Here is a 24,782-nt window from a genome sequence, read left to right as displayed (position 1 = left end):
CCGTACTATTTACAAATTCATTTATTTAATACTTAAAAAGTAAAATACTATGAATATTAAATATAAAAATTTTGATATTAGCTATATTAATTGCTATAATATGTTTTTGTTTTAATAAAAACTTAGTTTATATATCTATGCAAAAATATACTTTAGTACTTGTTTTTATTATAAGAAAATAATATAATATTTGTTTGTATTTTATTATGATTTATAAGTTATTTCCGAGTTATTTAGTTCGAAATTGCAATGCTCCTATAAATTTCATAACGCCTATTAATTTAAGTAAAAATCATTTATTATAATCAAAAATAATTTATGAATATAGCGAAAAACCGTCAACCTCTAAATATCAGATCGGGTTTTATTTAAGGTCATTAAAAAATTAAAAAGAGAGGTTTCAATAGAGTTTCGATTTTATGATTTTCAAAAGGTTTCTATTTTAATAATGGTTCTATTGATTCAGTTCTAGTTTCGCAAAAAATATGAGTTAGCTATACTTCATCATGCAAAATTTAAAAATTAACTTCCATAACTACCATGAGTAAATGCTCCTATAATATCATTATTTTAATTTTTAATAACGTATTTTTTTGTAGCTAGCGTAAAATGTAAATTCTGTGAATCAATTATTATACATTTTCTTTATAAAGTAAATTACATTAATTATATTCCGTATTTTCCATTTATTAGAATTCGGTGTTTATATTAATATCAAGTATAAATGCATAATAAATTGTTTTTTTTTAATATCCCAAGTATAGAATTATAAATACTATATATTAGTATAATAATACTTAAAAATTAAATATAATTTAATAGACAAAATAGTATGTAATAATTTTGTAATTTTGTAATATTTTTAATAAAATAATATATGTATTAGATCCTAAACAGTTATTATTTATTATGTAATATCGTAGGTACGACATTTTACAGATGAATTTGATCTACCATTTACATGCAGTACGTAGTGGGAAAACTACAGCGTATGCATACACATTATGTACACTATAATATAGTAGGTACCTGCCTATTTAATATATTGTACAAGAATAAAATTTCACGAATTTAATATTCGAACATATTGTACTCATTCAGCCATATTATTGCGACACTATAGGACACATTTTGTGGTGTGACGTTTGTGGTTATATAGTGTTGTTAAAGTGTTTAGCATGACGCGGGTTCAGTTTACCGTGGCAAATCTGCGGTTTTCGTGTGGATACTGGAGTGGGAAAGATTGGAAAACGCCATTGTGCTTACGTGTGTTTTTATTATTTTCCCCTCCAGCTCAGTGCTGCTCAGTTTTCGTGTACGAAACGTACGATAGATAAAAAAAAATATATACAATTGAGCCAATATTGATATTCGGCTCTCTCGACGACAGGAGGTACCTATATAATATAATACAGTACTATCGATCTGTACGTTTGTACGCCATGTGATATAAATATATAATGAACATGGTAATTAAATTTTCGCGTTACTTTGTCACTGGATACTGCATATAGCCGTATTGTATGAAATCGATGCTTAAAATGCTACTAGCCCGACATATGCGATGCTGATAACATCTTCGGATCGCTGCATATTTTATTTGTGATGATGTACGGTCCACACCCTCGGTCGATTTGTCACATTTAATAAACCATCGTCGTCGGATTTTCACAAACGCTCTAACGGGGTGAGGGCTATTTTTTGGGGTAGATTGTCATCTCTCGACCACAAGTACGCCGTCATTAGACACAGCGTTGTTTATATATATTATCGAGTAATAAAAACCTGCGACCGATGGGAACAGTGCAAAGAGCGCATACGGTGTTTACACGGTATAATATAGTGACTGGTATTATGTGCGCAGAGCTTCTGGCATGTATGCTGTCGCACACACGAAAAACTCCAAAGGGGTACAATTTTCCACGGTTTTCCGGTCGGAACGCAAGGCGGCGGGCAGGCGGCATAGACGGTGTGTGTGTGTGTGTGTTAAGGAGGAAGTCGTGGAAAGTGACTTGGGCGGGAAGAGAAGACGCTGACGGGGGCGAATGGCTGCTCAAAGGGTCGAGAGAGAAAAAAAGAAGGGAGAGATCGATATCGCAAAGAATCCAGTGCACGTTTCTTTTCCCATTTGCCGTGTCGGTGTGTGCGCGTATACATATACGACTGCGTTCGACAAAAGTGTTTTTTTGTTCTATTTTCTTTAAGCACACACACACGCGCGTATATATATATATATACTATATACATTATACATGGTTTGCATTCGTTTTCCTGTACGCGCATACAATTATATATGCTCTAGCCGTCGTATTCGACCGTGTCCGCCAAAACAGCTCCTGTGGCCCTTCTGCAGTGTATAGACGTATAGTTGACTGTTGTATAACTGCTGTAGTGTTACCCGTACTTGTTGATGATAAGACTGTATCACTCGTACGGTTTATTAAGGTACTTATGAGCTACGGCTCGTGTTTGCGCGATGTATAGCAACGTCGCGCGTCTGGTGTTTTGACTCGGACGCTCGCGCTCGATTTGAACGCCTTACGCCACTGCCGCTGCTGCTGCTACTACACAGCAACCCGCCACTGTGAAATGTGATTTTCGGATGGTGCGCGTCGTTAAACGCGAGGGACGGGTCATTGAGTCATCGAGTCATCACGATTCCGTGCACAGAGTGTTATCGTTTTCAGATTAGCCTTTTTCGACTCAATCGCACGGAAATGATAAATAGCCGTATGTACGCGTGTGTACACTGAGTGTGTGTGTATATATACACTCGGGGCGCGCGCCCGCCACTGGAATAAAAAGACCTCTCTTATATGAAGTGGTGCGAGGGTGTGAAAAACGCACACAACAGGTTGCGCGTTTCCGCGCGACTTTATGAAGATAATGATATTAATAATAATAACACGACCCGATGATTTTTGCAGCACAACAGATGTGCCGCCGCCGCCGGTCTTTCCGTTTCGACTGGCCGTCAATGATTAACAGCCTCGGACGACGACAACGACGATGATCGATAACAATGCGAGTTTAGTGAAGCTTAAACATTGTAATGTGTTATGTATTATTCGACGTTCAAAGGTCTAGTCCGGGTTGTTTTTTCAGCACTGAATATTTTAAATAGACAACGTCGACGAACATTATTTTATCGTGTATCGGGTTACAGTAAGGGGTGTTTTCACGTGTATTTTTATACTTGATTGGGCGTGTATCATTAGTATTGTTAATAATTATAATAACGAATAATATCGTATAATTTTATCACAATTAAATTCTAAATTCTTTTAACATTTTATTGAACTTAAAAATATTTCAATTTTTTTTTTATAATGTATAAATAAGTGTTTTTATAAAATAATACAAAATTATTTCATAATAAATGTTAATAATTATTTTGAAATTTAAAAATATTATAAACGTATGTTGTATAATATGCATTTTTATTTAAACAACAAGACTATTTATAATTATTGTTTATGTGATTGTTCGAAAAGTTTTTAGTTTCGAATATAAACAAAAAAATAATTGGCATTTTATTTTTTGGATGTGATATTATTATAATTTCATTTTATTTATTATTATTATTAATATTTATTATACATATAAATGTATTTTAGAGTAGGTATTGGTTATTATCAGTAATTTGAATTGGAAATTTCTCAACGCCAAGAAATTATTACGTAATTTCCCGTTGTCGTTTTCACTGTAGGTCCTTCTTTGTTCCATGACGAATTTTATGAATCCGCGTTTGATTTGTTCACACATACGAATTATTGGCTATCTATGTCCTATAGGGTATAAACTAATGCGCGATTTGCGTTACAAATCCGACAATAATTATTAACATCTACGACAAATCGCACAACCATGTCGGACTTCAAAAGTAAAAAAGTTTCATACTTTCATTCGATACAGCTACATTTGTATTATGTATAGCGTTCTGCTTCTTTGGTATAGTAAATGTTCTTGCTTCAGTCGTATATACTTTTATATATATTTATTATAGTGTTGTATTGGCAAGGAATTTTATTAAAACGCCACCGAATCCCACGGGTGCAGTCGCTTCTACTACTTTGCGATTAATAAAAACATATACACTACCAGCCCCCTCCCCTCGTTCATATTCCAATCCCCGGGCGTTACACCCTTTTTATTGTTATTGCTTTCTATCACCATCTAATCATGTAATCTCTAATGGCCCCTCGATCAAGTTACTGTAATAACCCAGTGGTCTTTATCTTAATCAAACAAGTTGTTGAATTTAAAATAAAGGGAATAAAACGATATTATTGACATATGGGATGTTATTAGCGTTATTCAAATAAAAAAAAAATTAAACAAATTTATAAATGTTAAAAAGATAACCAACCTAATTCGACCTAATTTCAAAAATCTACAGAACAATTTTTATTTATCTTTAATTAACAGTTTTATTTAAAATGCAAGTGTCTATACTATATTACGCTGTATTAGTACACTGGGTTATTATATACCTTGATAATTATACTGTCACCGTATATTTAAAAATAATAAATATTGCTTACCGATTGATTGACGAAACGCTGGGTACGTTGTCTTGAGTACAAACGCCTTCAGCCAGCAATCTGTCACGGATTTCCCAAGCAAACATTGTAGGATTCTCTCGTTTGTAGTTCGCTATGGAATCTACAACAGGCGCCGTAGCCACTTTGGGTTTGCTACCTCCGATAACTCCGGCTTTGAAACTACCAGTTTCGTAATACCTGAAAATGAGCAAAATGTTAGCATTCGATAACACACATGATATTACACAATATTATATTATTATATGTTTGCAGTGGTGGCCACGCATATTTTGAGTTCGTGATCACCGCATTTGGTTTTCTGTAAAAGGCACACCTCCGAGTGCTGCAAAAAACAATGCGTCCTTTTTACCATATGAAAGGCCTTCTCCCCGCGACGGTGGTCATATCACCAGGATATGGAAAATGACCGTTGGTCATTATATGCATATGAAGATGCCCTACTTCCGGGACACGATCCCGTTTAAAACAAAGGAGCTATATAGTGATTATTTATTATAGTAATAATATACGCAGACACACACATAACATTATATATTATTATCATTGTGTTTGGAAGATTGTAATTTTTTCGTCCTTTCCACGTCCCGCGTATAGTATATAGAAAATGCAGATTTTAGTCTATTCATGTAGGTCCGACCATTGTTTCCGGTGCTTTTAAAAACGACACTGCTGAAAAGTATTTGCATGCCGGGCGCGGAACGCGGTGAAATGTTAATATCGCTGACGCTGTTTAGTCCGAGTATTGAAAATAATGTACAACGCTTTTAAAAAAATAAATAAATAAAAATAAAAAAACCATAACTGCTGGGGAAAAATTAGTCAGCTTGCTATTAGAACGGTTCAATTAACACGCCGCAGTGATCGCGTTGACAATATTGTCTCGACGCATTAAAAACGCAAAGTTCAGAGCAGCTTAATTGGAACAAACGAGTCGTTAAATTAGAACTGTGTTTCTAAAGCGGTGTATTTTTTCGACCCCAAAATCTCCGTATCTAAAGTGGTATTTATAGTACATAGCAGTTTGTCAATGTCTACACCTGAGCCAAAATCACGAGAGTCGAAAATACGATCCGGTGTACGCAAATCACAAAGAGTTTTAAGTCACTTTTTTTTATCCGAAAAAATACACAAGACTCGAAAATAATATATTATTCTTGGACGCGCGGTCGGCGCGAGATATACGATTATTAATTCACCTATACCCCCTCCCCGTGGCAACTGGACCCGCCGCCGACACGGTTACAGCCGTCGTTTGCGCTACCGCCTGCACACACACACACGATATTATAATATTATTATTATTATTATTATTATCGTATACACAGTACACTAAACCGAATAAAAATATGTGGCGTGCGCTGTTTATTGTGATCCGGGAGCCGATCTCCGTGATAAAATCCACGAATATACAGAAATAGTATTGTGCAGTATTGTGCAGGTGATTGTTATGATATATTATATTGCATGTAAGCGACCGTATGTATATTCATACTCGGCGACACCTATACAGATATAATATATGTACACCGTTAAAATTCCAAGTGATACGATTACTAATTAATATTATTATATCGTATACACATTCGTGCGCAATAATATTCGTAATATTACAATATCATTGCCCAATATGCATATATTATTATTATTGTGTGACGTGTTAGCGGATCGAAACCACCGCCGCCGCCGCCGTGAGATGTATCGCTGTTCGGTTTTCACGAATTTATCAATATTATACACGGTCCCGTCGACGGGCAACCCTTTCGCGCGTGCAGTGTTGGAAATCATATTTAATAAATAATATAATATAATCGAGAATCATTGTTCGCGGGACGGGCGTATACAACGATTTTTCACGGTTGTTTTTGCCACTGCGGTCTATATAAATGTATATATACACGTACCGCCGACCCTATATAATATAATAATTTCGTCGCGTATATTATTATTATTATTATTATTATTATTATTATTATCATCATTATTATTATAGGTCTGCCGCCGCCGCCGCCGACCGAACTAAAACCGTATTATACACCACCGCGTTCTCGCGCGTATATAGCTAACTCAATTTTGCACTTAGCCTGGGCACGCGCGCGCAGGCGGTGACACTTCCCAGAAGCCGCCGCACGGATATAATACACGCGGCCGCGGTTAATGTTATTATAAAACTCGCGTCGGGCGGAAACTTGCGACAGAGCCTGCAGCTCCAGGCTGAGGGACGGGAGACGGTGACGGAAGAAACGGATCGGATGGGAGATACTCTAAGCGATATACGTACATATAATACGGGCTACGATGCAGTGGCAGTATATTATATTTAAAATACGAAAAAAAAAAAGAGAGAAACAGTTTCGATTGTGTGTAGGTATGGTTTTCGCGCCACAGTTGTTGTAAATTAATTTTTTTGTCTTTGTTAATATACATAATATAGGTACAACACGCGGACGTACGTTTTTGAACTGTTAACAATTTTATTAGAACTCATTTGATTATATACAATAAAGCTTCTGACATTACGACGATGTAATTTGAGAGTACCTCTATGTATATAAATTATAATATTTAAATAATTTCAGACAGTAGAACAAATATAATTTTCAGTCGAGTTTCAATCGAGTTCTTGCAGTTGATATTGGCTAAAGCGTACGGATATATCTATAATGCAAATTTATTGCTAGCAATCATATTATTATTACGCACACGAATGATTTCGATGACAGTTCTTGTTAATGGCGTGAAAATATTATATGCTATTAACTTTATAATCGAACGCCCAATGCTCTTGATTACGGCGTATTATCATACAAATTATATACAAACAATTTATATTTTTAAATCGAATTTAGGGTACTTCTATCGCAAAATAATATACACGAATATATATATATATATATACGTATATTATGTTATGTGTGTAGACTATAGACACAATATGAAGTTTGCGTACTTGATATTTTTTTTTTTGTTGGTAGGTCCACTTGTGCCTTAATGCATAATGCATGTAATACACCAGCACGCGTAACCCGTTTCCGCGAACAAAAAAAAATAAATGGCAAAAAGATTCGCGTATAGAACGTACGGGTAAGAGAGGATGGGAGAGTAACATAAAAATTAATAGCGGCGACATGGTTTTTACGACCTTCTCTATTTTATTAGGGTACGTTTGTAAAAAAAACAAATACAATATAAATGTATATATATATATATTATACAGGGACGATATTGTCCCAGGAAGAACCGGAAGCGGGGGAAAAACCCGTGGACATCGGTTGCGGTTGAGGCTCGAAAGAGTAGATCCATTATCTTGGTTCCGGTATACTATGGTAATTGTTTCATATATTGAATTGGACGTTACTAAAAAAAAATAAATATGAATACCAGAGAAGAAAGGAAATCGTCCTTAGAACCATAAAAAGTCGCCGGTTGTTTATTTTAAAAGGTTTTTAATCTAGTGGTAAATATAATAATCTGCTTGTTCGTGGTATACACTCAAGTATTCGGACTTTTTTTTTAATACGGCGTAACAGTTGATAGTTGATATACACGGAGATGATTCCGGCGAGATAAATACTATAAATAATGTATACATTGGAGTTCATTACGCTCGGTAGAGCTTTCGGCCGGGCCGCAGCTTGCAAAATATAAAATGGTATTTTTACCGGTCGAGATTTCGGGAGAACCGATAATGGCATGATATAATATAAAGTATAATACAGTTTGGTCTATATATATATATATGCGATTGGAAAAATTTAACAATTCTCCGTCGTTGCAATGATTATTACCTGGACAAGATTTTCGAAACGCATCCGTGAGAAACTCTGAGCTGTCTGGATATGTCGCACGGTCGAGTCCCGTTGTGTGCCAGTTCGACTATCCTTTGCCTGACCAGGTCCGGTAACGGTCGGCCGTTTACGAATACTCCGCCCAGTTGATTTACACCGCCGTGACCTGCGAACGACAATAAACAATAATCTGTTATAATATGTGTACTCGTTAAATAGCCTTGGCGAAGATACAAAACAAAAGGATCGATTTCAAGTATTAAATATTATATTATGTACTAGTTATATGCATATACACATACACACACACGTATATATATTATAATATATTACACAGTGGACAATAATAATAATAATAATAATATAAATCGCGTATTGCATATACATAATATTGTTATATCGTACACGACTAACCGTATGGGTACACGGTGATTCGATGGACGCGTTATTCTTTTGTCCGTCTTCGCGTATACGCATATTTACACTGCCGGTTATGATCGCATACTACTGTGTGTCATATACTCGTATGTATACACCTATTGCCACACCGCAAAACTCAAGAGTGTATATATATAAAAAAAAAAATCCCCGAAAACCGATAATTGTTACACACACATAATATATATATATATATACCTAATACACGCCTAAGTATCGTTGTACGCGATCGTCGCAGTGCCTAAATATTATTATTATTAGTACCACAACCACGTATTGTCCCGGTTTTTTACTCGCTAATGTCACACTGTACGTATTATAATAACATATTACATTATTATTAGGTTTACGACGAACGCATTCCGAACGTCCGCTTCGCACACGAAATTGTTACACCGCGACGACCATTATATTATGCACATCGCGACGCGTTCTCTGAGCTTGCCGGGTGTATAATATGATATCGTACAGTGTACGTCGTGCGACTTCTTCGACCGCGCGATAGGTATCGTAATAATATTTACGCGACCACGACGACTGCAATATTATCGTTTCGAAGATTGCCAAGATTGAAACGGTTAGAAATAACAATATATTATGTATTATAGTGTTCGGCGTTTTCAGTGTGCCGGCGACGCCGTACGGGAAAACGATATTCGCGGCGGCATCATGCAAAATACACGACGTTTTAAACAACTATTAATAACGATATAATATAATATTGTGCACACCTATTTGCGGGCAAAGCTCGTCGCGTTTTAATTAAAACATCTGCCTGCATTGTGCGAGGTCGCGTGCGGCGGTTTAATACAATCATTTTGTTTACAACGACCGCACAATAAATGAGTGGCGGACGGTCCGAATCGGACGGGCGAAAAGTGTGAAAAGGTCCGGTTCGGCCGGCCAACAACGACAACAACAACAATATAATACCGCGCAGCATATATATACAGTAATAATAATAGTAGTAATAATAATAATAATGCATATATCGTACGAAAAATCTATCGTGCTGGGCCGTTTGCACGCGGGCGCGTGTGTGTAAATATTCGTGTTTGTGGGTGTTTGTGGGTGTGGTACGTGGCGTTTACGATTACGGACAAAACTACCCGCAGTCGTGTGCGCGCGTATCAGATGGTCTAACGAGATAATCTCGTTTGGGGCTTTGCGGGGGTCGGCCGACGAATTAAGCAGATTATCCTCGAGTATGCCGACGACGGGGTTAAGAGGGCGGTGGCTATTAAGGGTCGACATGTTGTGGCTCTCGAGTCTCCGCGCCGCCGTGAAAACAATAAACCTCCGCTAATTTATATTTATACGTGTAAATAATATACCTACACCTCTCGCCGCGGCTTACACGACCGTGTTTATTCGGTGAAGAGCACTCGATTCACGACCTCGCCGCATAACAAAACGAGTCGACTCTATGATAACTATTTTTTTTATCGTACTACAATATTATTTTGGTATATTTATATTTTCAAAACAAAAAAAACCCTGCGAAATCGCGTAGAGAACCGGTACCTACATGTATACAATACAAGCATATATTACCTATATATTATCGTATAACGTATGGGATTTGTATTTTGTTTACTGCGGCTATCTCTGACGAAACTTTACATCGTTGCCATTTCGAGTCGCGTATACAATTCAATTTAAAAAAATAAAATAATAAAATACGTGTACTCCGGTGGTCGATATAGACGTGAAAAAAAACACACCATGTAGTGTGCATTAAAAGATAAACTGCCCACATTGGATCGGTTTTTGTTGCGAAAACAATCAGTAACTTTTCCTACACAGAGATTGCAGTTTTATCCCTGTTAAGAGTGTTTGGCCCTTTGGGATTACTCGCCCTTGTTGCTTTTAATGAATCTACCCTATAGAATCGAGTGTCGATTAAAGGGCCACGCGCGCACACACCACTCGACGTGTATGCAATGTATATATATATTGGTCGCCCCGTGTCTGAAATATAATCATGATGATATCATTATTGATATTACAACGAATTACTCCGGATACTTACTGGATTAAAAAAAAAGTAAATTCTCAACGTTGATATAGTTTAAATGTTCTATTTTGTAATTGGGTATCATCAAATAATCCGCACGTAAAGAAAAATGTACCGGTCAATCCGAATTTTAAAAGCTTTACAATTATTCAATTGTAAGTACAGAAAACAATGATAAATGTATTATTTAATATATTAACAAAAAAAGCAATTTTATTTTTATTTTTTAATCATAAGTCCAAACGATTTTAAAAGTTTTAATAAAATTTAAATTTAAACGTACTGGCATGGTAAACACACAAAAGCGATGAACAACAAAAATAGCTTCAACTGTGGTCTCCACATACAACGGCAGTTTTGGTAATTTGTGGTTAATTAAATCTTTTATTTTTGGGATACGAAAATGACTATTTGTCTGGTCTATAAGACAATCAAGAGCCGTTGTCGTCTACTCGAATGGACCGAGAAGAAATCTTAATTGGACGGTACCAAATATCGTGCCAGGAGAGTTGCATACGTTTGTATTATTATTGTGCCAATCAAGCCCGAGCGTTTTTTTTTCCCGGCTAATTGGTGCGTGTGTACCTACGACAGAATTAAAACGAATATATTTCGATATTTCGGGTAAGATATCGCTATGGCCGTCTTCCCGGTTGACGGGACGGACATATTATATTTTGGTTGCGTTTGACTTGGACAACCGTCGGGTTGGAATACACGAATATATTTTGCAGCGCGCACACGAATAATCGCATGTTATAGGTAATCTGCAACAAAATAAAACGGTCCTCCAGCGTCTATATTCAAGCTAAAAATAAAGGTTTCCAACTATATAGGCTATTGAAAACATGATCGCAAGTGCACTCACATCGAACGATATTGGAAATATGACATTATATGAATGCGATGTCTACGCTTATTATTGCGCTGATACGGTGCAGACTATAAGGAAAAAATGCTTCTAACATGGTTTAAGTGCATTAAAGGTTCCCAACATTTTGATGTCCTACGTTTGGTACGAACCACTCAGACATACTATCAAACATAATATTTGCGCACATAAGTATTGCGCTAGATAGGTAGTTGTGTATTAATATTATAGTGTTATTAGTGCCGATGATTATAATATAGGGACCTACGAATTATATAAGTTCACAGGCACGCGGGTGCTTCGGTACTCACACGTGTAGTATTCCATCATGTTCTGGTTGTACCGGTACGCGGCCGTCGACAGGTCCATGGCTGGCCTGAGCGCGGAGAACAGTCCGATATTGCAGGACGGATCCAGTTTGGTGGCGGCCGCGCCGAGTTCACCGACAACGGAATCGCCGCCTAACACCATGCCGGCACATAACACGCACGCGGCGAACACGAGTCGCGAGGGGGCGCAATATAATTTGGGGGGGAGGGGTAGTGAATCCTGTGACCGATGCGATGTGTGACGACGACGACGACGACTACCACGACGACTACGAGACTTAGAGACTTAGAGACGACGACGAGTACGACTAACGGTGTGCGTGTGTGCGCGCGCGACGACGTGCACAATATGTGTATCCGCCGCCGCCGACGACCGGCCGGGGTGGCTTATGTGCGGCGGCGGCAGTGTCGTCGTCGTGGTGCCTATATGCCGCCGCCGGTGGGCGGGACAAAGGGATTTGCGCGGTGGGGACGGCCACCTCCCCACCGTTGCCTCCGCACACCCCCGTCGTCCACATAAGCGCGGAGTCTGATTTTTCATCTTTTTATCCTCTTGTATATTATTATCATGTTATACTATTTTATCTCTATCTGTTTTTGCATAATATTATATTATAATATTATTATTATTATATACGGTTGCTGCAACCGCCGTCACCGCCGCCGCCGAAGAGAGACGGCAAAAATAATATAAATACGCAATACAACAATAAAAAAAAATTATTTTTAACCAAAGTGCAAATAAGAAAAATCTGACTTCAAATAATTTCTCAATACCTGCAGCTATATAATATCAATTTTGTAGTGCCTATACTAATAATATAGAATATTATAATATATAGTTTGTTCGTAAGGCTGCAGGTTAGTATAGGCCTACAATAGTCGATGAATGTTGATCTTTCACCGTTAGTTTTATTTTTAACCCAGACGACAATATTATAATATCGTATTGCACTGCACACGTTCTTGTATCGCGAGTTCTAATCCTGTTTATTCATTCGGTTTATGTGACGAGGAAGAAATTTTTTTTATTTATTTGCAGCGTCGAAGCGTGCCGAATTCGTGGGTTTCGTAAATATTTGAAATCGTCCCCGTTGGAGCCACCCCACGACGGCGCATACTTTGATTTTTTTTGGGCCCCCGTCAAAAATCCTTTCCACCGTCACCGCGTATTGCCAGAGAGACGTCAGAGTGGTGGTGGATGACGCATGTGCCGCGCGGAGGTTCCTGTAGGACCCTTTGCCATTGGCCAATGGGCGGACCGGAAACCCGAAAACGCTTTACGTACGCTTTTTTCACCCTTCTCGATCTCCGCGAACGTCACCCCTCACCATTTCACTCTATCTCTCTCTCTCTCTTTCTCTCTTCCCGACTTTTCCACTCTGTCGTACGCTTATATATAGTGTATAATATGTATATGTACGTATACGGGTGGTAGTGGGGCCGTAAATATTTAATAAGCGCCAAAAGTCGAAAAAGCCAGCACAGAGCTTTTTGTGTTATTAAACCGCGCCCGCAAAAGCTTTACGGGTTACAAAACGTTTGTTTCCATCCCGCTCGTCCTTTGTGCCGTGTAATGGTTCCTTTGGGGAATGGCAATCGAAATGCCACACATAAGGCAAAAAAGCGTTTCTATACATATACATAGGTACGACATACCACATACGTGTATATACAATATACGACATATTATGTATATATATATATATTATATTTGGACGTTATTTTTTTTCGAATCGAGGTTTTTCATACACAATAAGTGTTGTACACGTACACACACGTAGGTACTCGAATAACTAGGACGCATACTTTTTTGTAAAAAAAAAAAAAAAATCATAAACTATTTAAAGGCTATTGCATAAAATATCTATTCGCCTTTTAACGTCAATAAATAGGAGAGAAAATGTACAGCAGAAAAATATAAATAATTATAATACGGACACACGTTGCAAGACCGCACGGCTGCTGCGGTAATTAAATGTTTATAACTTGACGCCTTTTCCTGGCCCGGTGCTCATAACACACGCATATAGTGCACACACACACACACTCACACACACACACACAATCGTCCGTGACGTCGAGTCGGCCGGCGGCGGTGTCGGCGGAGGTGCAGCGGTACCGCGGGCGGCGTCAATCGTTTATCGGCCGCGGCTGCGTCGTCGTACATTACACGATTTGCGTGTGGCGGCGACTGCCTTTTTGGCCGCCGCCACCGCTCATCAAAAGACCCGTTAAACGACGTGTGACGCTTAAATCATTTTTTTTCCCTCTTCACATATTATTATGATTATATACGTTATACGTTTCGCCCGCACGCACGCCACCGGCCGGTCTCACACGGCTGGTCCCGACGCGAATTTGTCGCACGCTCGTGACGATTGTCACACGACGACACGTGAAAAACGCTACTTAACACGCGCGCCGACGGGACCGCGTGATGTGACGTGCGTGCGGTGCGCGGCGGTTAATGATGCGCAATGACGTGTGTGTGTGTGTGTGTGCACCAATGTGTGTGGCTGTCGTGCCGCGGCCCGCGTGGGTGGCCCCCGACGATAGATTCGCCGGGCCGTGTGGTGCTGCTGCTGCGTGCCCTGCGCCCTGCGCGGACGATCGCGCGTACCTACCGCTGCAGTGGACGTTAAGCGGCGCGATGCGCCATAACAATTATTATAGTACACGCGAGTCAGGTCAAAAAACGTACGCGATAATATTATAATATCGTGCTGGGGATTAGGTAACGTCCAAAATAAAAATGCGCGGATATTATTACGACAGGAGATTAACGACGCCGGCGCTTAAAATCGTTTGTGGTACGGATTTAGATCGTCGTATTGAAAATGAGAAACAGAGCCAGAGCGGCGCTGGTGTTTTGAACCGTGGTCGCGGATGATCGATTTACCGGAACGGCTATTCGTCGTCGATGACGGTGACGGTTGTGGTAGCCTTTGGACCGATACTTAAACGTCACTTGTGTTCGCGCCGGCAAAACATATTACCGTGTACGAAACAACACTTTGAACGAAACCGTATTTTATATTTTATGACCGACGTGTAGTACTTATATATAGCGACGAGGTAAGACGATGAGGCAATTGTCGTCGTGTCAGAAAGTCATAAAAGAAAAAAACTTCAAAACGTTACCTATACACATTGAAAAGAGAATAAAATACTAAAATTCTTTACATTGTCGTATAGTCAACCACGTCCCTCGCAGTTTCAGACGCTGCACAAGTCGGCGGTATAACACTATTATTATATTGTTGTTTGTGTGTGTGTGTGTCCCTCTCGTCGGAGCGCACAATGGGGAGTTAATAAATTCGGGATTGTCACGGCTACCCCGCGCGACGTGTATACAGGAGGTATATATGATATGTGTGACGGCAGCCGTGTATGTATAATAATATATCCCTATCGATTAAACGCCAGGTTCGTTTACTCGAACGAGATTGAGCGAGAGGGATACAGCGAGGAACTGTAAACCGGCGCGAGTACGTCATGAATGTGGGGGGGGGGCACTTGATCGTAAAAGCCTGCAAAAGGTGTGTTAGGATGAATCAGGTATATATAATAATAACAATAATAGCAGTGATGCAGCTGACAGTAGCAGCTACCGAAAGAGGGATTCGACGAGTGTATATTGCTATAAGGTAAATATGTATACATAAAGGTATGTATGTATATTTATATGTATATAAGTGTTTTGAACTACATATTATATACTGTCGGATGTTTACCGAACGATTACCCATTGATCCCAAATGTAAAAAAAAATAATATTAAATATAATATTGTTGTCCATACACGAATACACTACATGCTATAAACAAACAAACTAGTTTGTTGAAACTCGTTTTGGGGTAAATAATAATAATAATAATTATTATATCATTATCTAACCGTTTCGAATTTAATAATATTTTTTTAGTCCGATTTGTCGGTACATATTTTATATAATATCAAACAATATGCAATGTATTGTTTTCGTGTAAATATTATTGAATTGCACATTTGCTTCAACCGAATATGGATATTACACATGCGGCTATAACACGCGTACGACGTATATATATGTCGTGATTCTGAATATCACGCCTAGGAAATCGAAGACTATACGAATATTATAATATCATTACACGTGTATTCGTATAGCGTGTACTGTTCGCCGTCGACGACACCTAGTGACGACGAAGGTTGCATCGCAGTTTCGATTTCAGAGTGGCTTGTGCCTTCGGGTGTGTCCGGGAATCACGAATATCTCACAGTGCTCTTGTCACACAAGTGCAATTGAATATGGCCAGTAAAGTATCGATTACGCCGGTCGCCGACCACAATGGTCCGGTTTTCTGTTCGTATTTCCTCAGCTCGTTACATTCGTACTCACTACTCTCCAATTGTATACGACGAAGACGCTATAATAATATAGAACCTGGTGGGAAATTCTCACGATTCCAAAGTTTGCTGGAATATCTCATCGACTTCCCTTCGATATATCACCACCACAGTGCATATAATATTTTATTCGTATTCCCGAAGAAACGAACGGCGAAGCCTTAAGATACTGCTCACTATCGTATATACTCATACTTACTTATATACACGGAAAAGATACATATTTAATAAATCTTATTCGCATATTATATAAGCTTAATTCTCATTTTGTCAACGTCGTAGTCGTAGTAACGAGAGCAAAGCTTTAAAAAAAAAAAAAATCATTTTTAAACTATTATTTTGTCAACATACGCTAGATAACGACGTTTTATCGTAAATATTTTCTGTATAAATAATATATACCTAACATCTTCTAATATCTAAACGTTTGTAAACAATAATCGATTTAAGCCACTATAATTAAATGACGAACATCGCATTACGTTGATTTATTTTTTTTTATTATCCGAGTACTTGCATTAATCGTTCATAATAATATATAACATGTACACAAAATATATATACTTAATATAATTGTTGAGAGATTTATGAGCTCGACGACAACGAGATATTATGAATGTTTCAGAACCTAACTTTTGATAATAAATAATTTCGCATCTCGTTTAATATGTTTTATAATGATATTCATTCGGTCGGGTACAAAAGTGCAAAACAAGCCTTTTATAGGATTCCATTAAAGAAACATGGGGTAGGGAGCCGCAGAAATTTCGTCGTTAAGGAGAAATTAATTCCAGGGTTTGTGAAAATTGTGAAAACGCTTTTTCTGCTTTGACCGAAGAGACGGCGGGAAGGTTTATATGATCAAAAGTGGTTTACGACGGAGAGGAGTGGTGGTTTGTTAAGTTTTTTACACACACACATCATAAATATATGTGTATATAAATAAACTGTTGATATACATCAAATGTATGTACCCGAAGTAGCGGGTGTGAGTTTGGTTAACTGATGAGACGTTGGTGGTCGTGGTCGTGGTGGTGCGGGAGGAGGATCGAGCTTGTATTTTTGCCATTACCGTTTTATAATACCGTCGTCAAAGAGATGGAGAAAGAAACGGTGAACATCAGGCGGGGATGCGTATACGCGGATTTGTAGAGATGCTGGTGAGGGGGGTATGGGGTAGACGGAAAGATAAAGGCTGTTGTGGGCGGAAAGCACTTAAAAAGCTCCCCGCATTGTTTATTATACACCCGGTTTCTCAAGATTGGATTATCCCTCGGAAAACAACCGCAGAAATAAATAATACCGCGGAGGGCCGTTCACGGTCCGAGGATCAAGGATCGCACAAGCCCGCAATGCTGTTTGCAGATTATGGTCGCAACACTTTGAAACTTCACCGGTACGAGCAGTGTACGACCTCCGCTACTCTCTTTTTTCTCTTTAAAACACACTCGCACGCACACACGCACACCAACACACGCACACACACAGGCGTTGGCCTTTGAAATATTCGACGAAAACGTGGTCTAACCACGAATAACGTATAATGCCCGTGCCAGAAAATTTAGCAGTTCTTTTTATTTTTGTATTTTTTATATTCTTCATAAGTAATTTTATGATTATTTGAGAGAAACAAAAGACAGTTCGAAAGAAATCGAATTCTTCTATTTGTTTTAATGGAATTTTTTACTTTGATAAAAATTTTTAATTCATGGACGAACGAATAAGTTTCTTATTGTTTTCTTTTAGGGCATCTTTATTTTATGATTGGTGATTACGTTTATCGCGATTCATCACTGTCATAACGCTTTGGTCTTTGATTATTACTACTATTATTATTATTATTATTATAAGAGTATCGTAAGTTGGATTTAACTCCGTCGGGGTTTTCTAATGAAACTGTCGTCGTAGTGCTAGGTCAAATTTGAATATAATTCGCGAGACCGGCGCGCAATCAATCACGGCTCCCCGGGTAAGGGGTAGTCGACGGTCCGCGAAATTAAAAAAAAAAAAAAAAACAGAAAATATAATACCTCTGTTGTATAATAGTAGAAAACCGGATCGAAAATATATACGGGGTTGCCGGGTAGTGGTACACGGTCATATTTCACAGTTGCGTGCACATTGCGGGCCATGAGCTATAGCGAGAGATGAGAACGGAGTGCTGCTGAATTTATCATTTTCAAAATAATATGACGTGCCCGAAAATACAAAAACAAAAAAATACTAACGAAATAAATATTTTATCCAAATTGAACCAACGAAATAATATTATTATGCAAGCCGAGATTAATCTGATTTATTTAATGTCTACAGAAACCATTTTTATTTTCGTCCGAGATTTTATTCCAACATAATAATTCTAAAACACAAGTTACGCATATTTTATTTTTAAATCGGAACAATATAGACAAGTTACTATACTATATTAATTATTAATATAATATGTATTGATAATTATTAAAACTGTCATTCAATATTATTTTTAATTCTATTTTATTGATTTTTTAGTGCTATAATATAAAATATAAATTTAACAGTATTTTTTATTGACAAACAAATATCATATTTTCGTAAAATATAGTCTATTCACTAAAACATAATTAAAGACATTAAATCATTGAAAATTATTTTTTGCCAAAAAAATATTACAGTCTTGCTTAAATAAGTTTAATATAATACGTCAAATTATAATAAAATATTATATATACTACAAGTATATATATATATTGTATTTTTTTCAAATAAGATATAAAAACATTTTCAATGATAATAAATTTATCATAAATATTTAATATTAATAATAATTACTATGTTTTGTAATAAATATATCAGGGATAATATATTATAGTATTACATATAGGTACACCAATGATAAATTCATTCAATATGACATTTATTAATTGTTGTCGATGGTCAAAGCATAATTTTAGAGTATTTTAACAATGAAACAATTTATTATTTTTACAATATTGTATAATATGTATATTTAAATTTCAACAATAATATTGTTATTTGTTATCTCAACTAACTTGGTGCATATAAATCCTTGCCCTGGCCATAATTTATACTTTATAGATACTTTGAGATTTGATATCAAAAAACACCACATCCTATAAAGATGAAATTAATTTATAATAATAAGTTCGTCATACAATTTCATAGATGAAAGTGTCCCCGACGATAACTCATTTTATCATATTATCATGTAAACATATTTTAAAAATAATAAATAAATATGCTTATTGTGCAAATTATGTATAGCTCATAATATGTAGTATTAAATTCATAAAATACAGATTTTTTTCTCAAATTAACATTTTTAAAATAGTTTTTTTTATAAAATAGTATACTCGTAGATCTATTTTTAACATTCTTTAATGTTTTTCGTTAAGATTCGTTCTTCAAATATTTTATTTTAGTTCATTTTTGATGTAAATAAATTAAATTGTTTATTTATAGAAAACGTAAACCAAATTTTATTTTGATTTAATATTTTAAAATTATTCTTGATTATTATTTTGTTGCTTGCTAGTGTAAATAAAAATTATAAATTTAAAAACAGTAGATGTATAATAATTAATAATATGTTGGCTGTAGTGAAACTAATAAGATAATTAATATTATATGTTGGCGCCTGACCGGTTTCTGGATACAAAAATATGTCATCCCTGTCAGTGTTGCAAGCAAACAGCGTTTGTATAGGCGTAACCGGTGATGCTATAGCACGACCAAAAAACAGTGGTTGTATAAGCCGATTAAATAAATTGTTTTTCTTTACTATAATATGTTTTAATAAAGTATCTTACCAGTTGAAAAAGTTTTTAAAATTTTATATTTCTAGGGTTTTGAAAATAAAACAAAAAAAAAATAAAATCGACGATATTCTACTAGCACCCTATACCACATCGCCCCGCCTCTGTGTTCAAATGTATTTATACGCACCCCTTCTCATACACTACTTTTAGATATTTATTGCGCCATTACGGAAAGTTCGTTTTCTCTCGGTTATTTTTCCTCGGCTTTTGTTATGGCCTAAAGACATAACGCACGCACCTTTTTCTTTTATTTTTCTCCGTTGCTTTTTCTCTTATATTTTTTTCCTTCACTCCCCCGGTGTAATTTGCCAAAGTGGAAAAGCTTTGAGATGGTTACAAATCGATTTGTGGGAAAAGGCGAAAGATGCATTTTTCTCGTTTCTATAATCTTACTTTTTATTTTAATAAATAAATTCTGAATCGCTCTTGGATTGGTGATTGAGAAAAAAAACTCCGCGTATCATGCATTATGGTCTCTTCGGAGTTCCAAAAATTATATATATAAAAAAAAAATCTTTATTCCCACCACGACGTAGTAATACCTTTGAATATTAGCCACTAGATGTTTTGTATATTATTAATGATAATAATAATAATATCAATCACCATTATACTTAACTCTTTATATACCGCCCGAGTGTGACCAATTGGTCGAACTAGAAACAATCAATAATTGTGATAAATTTTAGATAATTTGGAACTCCCACACTGGCAGATTGTACAGGTGTCACGGAACGTTACCCGTGGTGTTTTGAAAAAACGACGACTTCAGTACCAAAACAATATAATATAATAACAAAAACATCGATCGGTTTTCGATATTTTTTCTCTTTCCATTAGGTGAATTTTTTTTTATTATTATTATTATTATTATTCCACTACTGTCGCGTAGATGTATGTACCTACATTCCACTGTACTACGTGACTCGTTTTCGTTGGAAATTGATTAATATCGTTGATTTGGAAAAACGAAGGGTCACCAGTAGCACATGGATCCTGGTAATTCACTAAAAGCAATAATTTCTTACGGAAATGACACTCAAATGGTTGCGTGAAACAGAAAAATGTCGATAAAAAATAAATAGTTTAGGAAAACCGACAAATTGAAGATTCAAAATTAAATATTATTATTATTATTCACGTTTATAAAAAATATATTCTGATCGGAATCACTCAACATCCTTACAAAATATGTAATAATATAAATTTGTTATTTTGACAAAGAAAATATTATAATAATATGTTTACAATGATATAGGTATAATTACAGACACGTCAGATACTAAAAATTAATTTCTTAACTCAAGATAGATGTGTGTTTTAATAATATTACCACAAAAGCAATAAATAATAATAAATCATCACTAAGGCCGTTCTTGCTTTTCTTAAGAAAAATATACTATGATTTACGGTTGCCGGTAAGTTATCCTTACACTAATCCAAAATGTCGAATAAACTAAAAATATAATTCCTTAAAGTAGATATAAGTATTAAGTAAAATCGATTTATTTAAGGATTATAGAATTTTTTGAGAGTTCCTTATAAAATAAAAATAAAATAGTGTTTACAGAATAATATATATACATTTTAAAATCAATATATACCTACAAACAATTTTTCATTAAGAGATAAATCAGTTTCATGTACATAATTGTATAATATTATAATACTCATTCAGAACTGTAAATGTCCTCACTTGTATACGTAGACACGGGGAAACAATCGTACCACACGCTATTGATTCGGCTTTTATGTTTTATGATTTTCGTTTGCCTATAAAGTCGGTATAAGGAATAATAATGTATAAAAAAAGAGAAGAAAATTACGGAATAATAATGCGCGCGTCCTATTATAATATAATATTATATAGCTACCGACTTTATTATAACACGTCCGTTCACTCTCAGTCATGTCGCCGCCGCGAAAACGGGTAATGATAATTGATTGCGGGGCAATTTTCGGGTAATCCGTAAAAGATGAGAACACAGCAGCAGAAGAACCGGCGGTGGAGGAGGTGACTGGACGGGGAGGACCCCGTTTTATTTTTCATTATTTCGTGTGAGGTCTTTATTGCGCCGGCTGATCGTTTTGTAATGGGCCTCCAAAAACACGGCGGTCACGACTGTTGGCGGTAGTGACGACACGGTTTTCTCTTCTATTCTGCCCCGGAGCACGCGAATCGCGTAGACAAATCGACATTTCATACGCCGCACATGCGCGTAATGTCTATATACATATGTCTAAGCGCAGGGACCCGATGTATAGGATTCATAGTCGTGGTGTACGGAAAGGAACGTCTTCATCGGAAACATCTACATCGAAATCGTGGGAATTAAAAGAGATTTAGAGATATATAATATCTGCGATGAAAATAATAATAATAATAATAATAGGTAATTGTCATCACGGATTCCGGCCAAATTATGATTTTAACTCTATTCGGTGTGATTAGACTATACAGTCTACAATTTTTTTTTAACCCAAAATCAAACTAAAACGTTAAATTGAATACGTTGAATTGATTTGTAAAAATAATATTATCGAATAAGAATTTAAAAAATATACATTGATTTATCCAAAAATCATCTTTTCGTATTTAATTTATGTTTATCGTGTAAAGTATACGTAGATACATTCGAAATGTATGGCTATCCTATAAAGAATATTACAATAATAATATTGTTGTTGTGAGAAAACTGGGATTTTATTTTTCCAATGTTATATTATTATATGGCGGTTATTTTGAAGAGTTTCATTATAAAAAAGTTATTGAAAAGTGTGACCGAAAACGTTCTATTTTATAAGTACTACCTTCACATTCCAAGAACACCTCCGTGGTTGGGTGTCGTTTCCTTTTTTTTCCTGTATAGTTGATATAGGTACCCGGTACCCGTTTCCTGTCTTGTGTATTACAGGCGTATATATATTGAATAATGTAAAACAAAACAAACATTATTTCATTGTTACTTTTATACTTAGTATAGGTATATTTCCTTTGTGTGAGTGTGTGTGATACAAAAAAAGGTTTATTTTTTTGTCCAGACTACTGCTGCCGTGGAGGAGCAATTGCCGCCGCGATGTGCGACTGCGGTCAGAACGCTGCGTACGCGCTAATCACGGCCACTTCCGTTTCATCCCATCCAGTCAATGAACATTCCTCCGATGAACCGATCATCAATCAACTCGTACGCTGTCCTAATGGTTTTCGACTATATTATTCGTTGACTTTACTTTTCATTCCGCGCCCAGTACTGCACAAGTATCATAGTATGTATGTATGTATATATGTATGAATGTTTATTATATATATATATATATATATATTTATATGTGTGTGTGTGTGTGTGTTTTTATTTTTTACGTTATGTATACGTATGTCATTTATTGACTGTATTATTATTATAAATATAGTATGCGGTATTTATTATTTATTGGCGTTAATTATTTGAAAGGTTTTTCAACTGCAATAATAATTAATAAGTGCAAGAGACGTACAACTAAAATGAAACATTTTTACAATTATTAAATACTAAAAAAATTTAATTCATTTTAGTTTAAAGCAAATTTAAATTATTTTTTTTAAATTGTGTTAGGTACTATAATATGATTACCTACTATAATATTCATTTAATAATAATACGATCATATACTATCGAAACTCGAGTTAGCTTTATCCATATCGATAATGATAATAATATGTGTTATTCTACTATTACAATATACATTATACACATTCAATAAATCGTTGGTATAATAATAATGTGTAATAAAATATCGTTCTTTTGTGTGTCTGCGGTATATTCACCATGCTATCTAATCGACTAGTCCATCTCGTCGGCGAATCTTTTTTTGTAGGAAGCCGCGTACTGTAATCGGTTCGTCACAGTGTAGGGCGTGTAGAGAGTCATCTCCAGTGGATGTGGAATAGGGCCGTAGTGGAAACGGGTGTGGGGTGGATAGGAGGGAGGAGGTATTCACTCTGGTTACATTTTTAACAGGTAACAATGGGATACAAGATGATTGCATGCATATCGGAAACCCCACCCTAATTAGTGACGTCATTTCCGGGCTTAGAATCCACAGACATTTAATATAATTTGAATCCCCTCTCCTATTTTCCGATTTTGCGTGCAGACGATTTATTCGCTTTTTATGTGTGGCGCACATTTGACATGGTCCCACGGTCAAACGAATTTCGCTTTCGAGACCACATACAAGGCGTAAAATCATTGTTTTTCATATCGATAGAAAAGCGACAGACTTAAACGATAGTGAATTTAGTTGGGAAGTTTGTTATAGAAATATTTTTAATGTAAATATTATTCACATTACCACTATATTGATTATTGAGTTTCAAAAACTATTTAGTTCTGTTACATTTCTTCACAGTTACGGTTGGTCGTTTTCATCATAGATGCGACATCAAAAATATAGTGTGTTCACATGGGACGCGTATCAATTCGCAGAATTCTTAACCTCGAGTCGACTGATGTCAAGGACAACGATGTACTTAATGCAAGTCGAAGAGGGTCGGATGGGAATCGCTCCCATTGCTACAGAACGTGGAAAC

General features: G+C 36.2%; 1 protein-coding gene across 1 annotated transcript in view; it reads right to left on the bottom strand.

The window, feature by feature from the left end:
- Positions 1-24,782, bottom strand: part of LOC132929186 (paired box protein Pax-5) — a 69,059-nt gene that overhangs the window by 15,371 nt on the left and 28,906 nt on the right. Inside the window, exons 4-5 of the mRNA XM_060994343.1 lie at positions 8,351-8,516; positions 4,545-4,742 (exon numbers count right to left, since the gene is read on the bottom strand). Of these exons, the coding sequence (XP_060850326.1) occupies positions 4,545-4,742; positions 8,351-8,516 (364 nt within the window). The remainder of the gene's footprint in view (positions 1-4,544; positions 4,743-8,350; positions 8,517-24,782) is intronic.

The sequence above is a fragment of the Rhopalosiphum padi genome, chromosome 1 (genome assembly GCF_020882245.1).
Source record: "Rhopalosiphum padi isolate XX-2018 chromosome 1, ASM2088224v1, whole genome shotgun sequence".
In the NCBI taxonomy this organism is placed as follows: Eukaryota; Metazoa; Arthropoda; class Insecta; order Hemiptera; family Aphididae; genus Rhopalosiphum; species Rhopalosiphum padi.
This window is presented reverse-complemented; position numbering and strand designations above follow the sequence as displayed.